The sequence below is a fragment of the Priapulus caudatus genome, unplaced genomic scaffold (assembly GCF_000485595.1).
Source record: "Priapulus caudatus unplaced genomic scaffold, Priapulus_caudatus-5.0.1 Scaffold209, whole genome shotgun sequence".
In the NCBI taxonomy this organism is placed as follows: Eukaryota; Metazoa; Priapulida; class Priapulimorpha; order Priapulimorphida; family Priapulidae; genus Priapulus; species Priapulus caudatus.
Window position 1 is genome coordinate 268,694 of NW_014577270.1, and position 5,954 is coordinate 274,647.

Consider the following 5,954-nt stretch of genomic DNA (forward strand, 5'->3'; position numbering starts at 1 on the left):
ATTTAATGATGTATTTCACCGTAATAATTTTTTTGTAACACATCGCAGAAAACCTTATATAAATAACAAACTGAATTACACTTGAAGAATTGACTTTTACACTTTTACAATTGCCTTGTAAAAGAAACTCGAAAAATTAATAGCATGTGCATGGCTTAAACACACCGAACTTGAAATTATTTGATCAGTAGTCACCCGCGTTATCTATAGCGACATGGGTCCTAATCAAATTTGGTTATGTAACTAACTAAATTTACATGTGAGCATCCTAACTAACAAGAAAATTAACGTGTGCATAATCTACAAAACATATCGAGCCAGCCAGGATTCGAACCTGGAATCTTCTGATCCGTAGTCAGACGCGTTATCCGTTGCGCCACTGGCCCTGAACATGTATGACATTTACACGGCCTTTAATTTGCGGTTTTAACTATGTAATCGAAACGCTTTAAATACTGCATCCGCCTATCCTTAACATCATATAAATTAATGGGATATATTTCCCCAAAATGTTACGAGCCAGCCAGGATTCGAACCTGGAATCTTCTGATCCGTAGTCAGACGCGTTATCCGTTGCGCCACTGGCCCTGAACATGCGTACATGTTTTCCTTGTTTCCCATTTCGTTTTCAGTTAAAAGATATTTCTGTTTCATTTAAAATCTCTGTATTCTTCTAATACATTTATTCTACTTGGAAATATTGTCAACAGAGAGTAGTAAAAATTATATGCGTAGCGAATACATGTCTGAGCTTCGCAATCTACTGAGTTGTGCAATCGTTAGAACAACGAGAAACTTTACAACGACTCGTCTATTCCAAACTCCGCGTTATATCTGTAATAAGATTTTTACGCGATTATTGTAATTATGGCGTTTGCTGTCACGCAGGTTGCCGTGGTGACCAGCCAATACATGGCACCATACTACAACCAAGATAGATCACACAACTATCATGGCGGCAGCAGAGTTTACAACGACGCCGGCCGATACAACGCGAATCGTAACAACTATAACCACGACAACGGCGTCTATGAGGATGTGAACCGTGGAAACTACCATAACTCCAATTACAGGAATGCAAACGAAGGTGTGTAGGGCGGGTAGGGGTGGGTGGCGAATCATAACGTTGTAGATATAGTGTATTTACTTGTGCAAAATAAAGGACTGTACGGTACATGGTTTCGTTCAAACCACCGTCCAGCCATCCATTCATCCATCCATTCATCCATCCATCCACCCATCCACCCATCCATCCATCCATTCATACATCCATCCATTCATACATCCATCTATTCATTTATCCATCCATCAATTTATCCATCCATCCATCCATCCATCCATCCATCCATCCATCCATCCATCCATCCATCCATCCATCCATCCATCCATCCATCCATCCATCCATCATCCATTACAACAACAACAACAACAACAACAACAACACCAACAACAACAACAACAACAACAACAACACCAACAACACCAGCACCAGTGCAACACCAATCAACTCTCCCCGCCCACTCATATTGCATCCCCAGGCCACCATCGCTGCCTGCTATTAGGTTCGCTACCCGTGTATCAACAGAACGCTGCGTTGTTACTCTCCGCTACAATTATCGGCGGGGTTAGTAGGTGGACGATGCTGAAACTACGGCCTGCGGCCACGATTACCTGGGTGTATTGCCTGCTTCGTGACACCCGGGCATGTACGCATCGCACGCCAACAATGCATTCGCTAGCCCTCGTGAACTAGTTATACCTCTTTTAATAACTCGCCGAGTATGATGCGGCCGCGCCCACGGCGTCAGCTGCGTGAGAGGCGCCCACAGACAATTGGCATCGGCCAAGAAGATAAAGATCGGGGCGGTGAAGGATCGCGGCTAACAACGCGTTGGAATGCGATCGATCGCTAATTAAGTCGATAATTAGGATTAATGGTTCGATGGCGAGCTATTTTATCTTCGTCGTTTGACGGGTTAGCAGCATTTTCGCGTGTTATTAGTGTCTGCTATATTGCGCGTCTGATATTTTGCCACGCAGCAACTGTACGCGAATCGCTTACTCTTCACTCTTGCTTTCCTGCTTTCTAGATAACTCGCAATAAAATATTTGAAACACTGGATTCGGGGACAAAATTTCTAGGAAATACTGAATCAACTAAGTGAGCTAACTACAAAAAATTTTTCGATATTTTTATGACATTATTTGTTGGTTTCTACACAATATATAATATAATATCTTCTATACAATCAAGCTTGATACAATCTATGCGTCAGTGCTGGTACTAAACTTACAGTGATGAGTAGAGGCAACAAGAATCCAGCCCACAACATCTTGCTAGTTTCACGGTACCTGCCAAAGTAGACATTATATTATGATCCTTTATACATTTCAGCATTCGAGTTTTATGATTTAAAATAAATTTACACGATATATCCCACTCACATATAGTCTATAGTCATTGAACTCATAAACCGTGACCAATAACTCCATGAATGTCGTGCGTCACAAATTTGGTAGAAAAATCTCCATTGCATAATCACCATTCATCATACACGCGCTCTGTGATGAACAGTTCGCATTTAAATTCTAGTTATTTCGTATCAAATAACTTACTAGGCACAACAACGTCATTACGTACTATATCAGACCGTATATCGCGGAAAAACTATCACTCACCTGATACGACGTTGATGCACTTTCACACAACCACCTTCCCGAACGAAGTCTGCTGCACAAAATCACGCGGTCGCGCCGGCGGACAGGTAACTGGACGCCTGCGGTTGGAGAAACTGAACCGTAGCAGATGACACAGTTTACTTTATATATACCCGGGCAGCTGTTTTTGTTCGGTATACCTCACCGCTGCTATTGTCGATGCCGTACGTGCATGCAGCTCGCACTCACTCTGTCCGTGACAGTGGATCTGGGCCACACACGCGCGCGCACACACACACACTCTCTATCACTCTTCGCGCGAAACACGCCGTCCGTCATATCACGTGTTAAAACAATGGCGGCTGTGTGTTGTACCGTTGATGATTGAAGGGCGGTAATGATAGAAAGCTACTTTCAATCTTATTGCAATTAATTACGCCAATACTGTGCGTCACATATCGCACTCACTTTCCGCACAATAGATGACTATAACTGTATGTCTATAATAAGAAAGGATGCCGTCCCTCGGCTACAATATACAACTATAAATCAATCTATCACAATCTATAAATCGATGAAGTGGTGATCTGTAATACAGACATACTGTGCTGCGACGACACGCTTCTTACAGCGATATATAATGGTTACGCCTACTCCAAACCCCACGAATTCCTCCACGAGAAGGGACCGATATGTTTTCCTAGCACCCTGCCTCTTTTGGGACGAGATAGCTAAGTAATTACAACGCTGTTCGCTTGTCGTGGCAATATATTTGCCGCGATTATGCCTAATAAAGTGTCTAGTCAGTATCCAGTAAGAGTACAGTGATCCTCAACAAGCCCTAGCTGCAGGTCAAGCTACATACTTCGTGGAAGGGTGTCTCCGTGCGCGTGGTGCGTTAGCTATATCAGTCGGTTATAAGCTGAGCATCTCATGCAGAGCAACGCACGTGAACTATAGGCGCCCCAGCTTCCGCGCGCCGCGCATTTGCATGGCTGTCATGTCTGACTCGGTTTTGTAAGGGGTTACGACACGTGCCTACACGAGGTCACGTCTATTGGATGGTATTGACGTCTGGCGCGCCACCTACTGTGTGCGTCCGGCAACCCGTTCGTTTATCCGTTACGATACCGTTGTCGTATATGCTGCATTGGATCTGATACGATATGTGGGAGCGTATTATGAGCTGCATTTACCACATTCCGATTCCGCTGTCCAGATTGGGTTACCGATTTTAGTAGGATGGTTTTTTTCCCACGTCGTTACTTCAACCTGGCCTGAACGATATAGAGAGTCTTTAAGATCAGCAGAATTACAGCTCAGAGTAGCTATTATTTGGCCTTAATCTTGCAATGTCTTAATCGCGCAATGTCACTGCTAGAAGACAAACATTAAGAGATGTGCATAGCGTGTTACCGTTTGCACGTACTACAAAATTATCTGCTGATCAACTCATCTCTTGTGGCGAAATAGGTCGACATGCTAAACACAAGATGCTGTTAACAAGATGCAACAATCCCGCCCTCATTGCGCCGCCTGCCGTAACATGGTATTGTGTAGCGTAGCGTGGCGTAGCATGGCGTGGCGTGGCATGAGGTAGCGTGGCGTGGCGTGGCATGAGGTAGCGTGGCGTGGCGTGGCATGAGGTAGCGTGGCGTGGCGTGGCATGGGGTAGCGTAGGATGGTGTAGCGTGGCGTGGCGTGGCATGGTGTAGCGTAGCATGGTGTAGCGTGGCGTGGCGTGGCATGGTGTAGCGTAGCATGGTGTAGCGTGGCGTGGCGTGGCAGTGGCCAACGGAATAACGCGTCTGGCACTACGGATGCAGAAGATTCCAGGTCTGAATCCTGCTCGGCTCGATATGTTTTGCGAGAGATCAAAGCATAACATCAAAGCATTACAAGATAGAATTAAAACAACTGGAAAAAGCTCTTGCGTTGTTAACAGTAAAACTTACCAGACAAGAGGATCAATATAGCAGTTGATGGAATCACAGTCATTGAATTCCCACCTATTCTTTCGATGGTATCTGAAGCCAACATTATAATTCAAAATATGAATTAGTCTGCCCATAAGTATAGAATCATTGGTAATCTAAATACATCCTACGTGATAAACCCTAGTAAATATCCCTGTCGCTGCTATACTTTTTTTCAGAGTCACACATAATGGTGTAGTTGAACTCACTGATCGAGTCAACTACATAATAATATCCTTGGATTAATCATTCTGACGTCAGAATGATTACGCCAAGATATATCGGATACTGAGAAAATCCAACAATGTAAACATAAAGATTATAGTAATTAAGCAGGTAGTGTGTAATTAATATTACCAGGAATCTCTGCGTTAACAAAAATCTTTATCGCTAATAGGAAGCATCGAGAAATAGAAAAAAACGTGTAACTAATTTTTGAAGATTGCCTAACCAATGTCAGGAGCTGGCTTACCCCTGATGCTTGCCTAGCAGACGCGTCTCGCTTCTTACAACACTGACAGGCAGATTCGACTGAGATGTCTTACTTCCACGCCTTCACTTTTATACCCGTATCCTTCCGCCAGCGACCAGCAAGAGCGATGCGTCGACATTCATATGTAGGACGCAACCGGGTGCTTGCGGATTTCTCGCCGCATAGACAATCTAGTCAAGCCAAGTCTCTCAACATTCACTTTTACGTTCACACGTCATTTACTACCGTAGACGGCCGCCAGCGGTTCTAACAAGCGCATTCGGGCGGAGGGTCGGACGGCAATAGATCGACAGTCTATACGGCAGTTAAATTTGTCACAGGCCGCCACTACTGGTGTAGCGGATTTGCCCAAGCGGAATTCTCAGACGCGTTGCTACGCTTCGTTACTGTTACTATTCACACAAGGAGTAAAAGAATTACAGCGCGCGTAGCGTAATTGTCGAGAGCGGGTCCGTCACAGAACTCATTTATTAAAATATAAACCATCATTCACTTGAAGAACGATGCGCGCCGAACGAAAAGAACATCTCTATTCGGGCCGTGATTTTACCTAAAAAGGTTAAGAATTCCGACAAAAATCGATTAGCACTGATGTTAGTGATCGATTAGCGGTGACGAGTGCGGTGCATCATGCTATCTTTCTCGTCTGTCGGCTTTCTCCATGTCACTACTGACCCAGTTTAGCGATGGCGACGAGTTCCCGCGCGCCGAGACCGCGTCATTACCAGTTCAGACCAGGCACGTTCTATTGTTTTCCGTCTGCGACGCGCTCTCCGTGATACGGCACGGATGCGTCACTCGCTTACGTCATCGCTCATGGCGGCCCT

The 5,954-nt window shown here is 44.7% G+C and overlaps 2 protein-coding genes and 2 non-coding genes across 5 annotated transcripts in view; 1 reads left to right on the forward strand and 3 right to left on the reverse strand.

Annotated features, from left to right (window-relative positions):
- Positions 1-3,098, reverse strand: part of LOC106807349 — a 15,454-nt gene extending 12,356 nt beyond the window's left edge. The window contains exons 1-2 of one of the 2 annotated variants that reach the window (XM_014809658.1): positions 2,680-3,098; positions 2,295-2,352 (exon numbers count right to left, since the gene is read on the reverse strand). In XM_014809658.1, coding sequence (XP_014665144.1) covers positions 2,295-2,333 — 39 coding nt within the window. In that variant the 5' untranslated portion in view covers positions 2,334-2,352; positions 2,680-3,098. The remainder of the gene's footprint in view (positions 1-2,294; positions 2,353-2,679) is intronic. The other variant, XM_014809657.1, reaches the window with a different exon arrangement.
- Positions 1-5,954, forward strand: part of LOC106807350 (GATA zinc finger domain-containing protein 14-like) — a 14,658-nt gene that overhangs the window by 1,786 nt on the left and 6,918 nt on the right. Inside the window, exon 3 of the mRNA XM_014809659.1 lies at positions 889-1,087. Coding sequence (XP_014665145.1) covers positions 889-1,087 — 199 coding nt within the window. The remainder of the gene's footprint in view (positions 1-888; positions 1,088-5,954) is intronic.
- On the reverse strand, positions 314-386 carry Trnar-acg. Its single transcript has one exon. It is a non-coding gene; the product is annotated as a tRNA-Arg (tRNA).
- Positions 516-588, reverse strand: Trnar-acg. The gene has a single exon. It is a non-coding gene; the product is annotated as a tRNA-Arg (tRNA).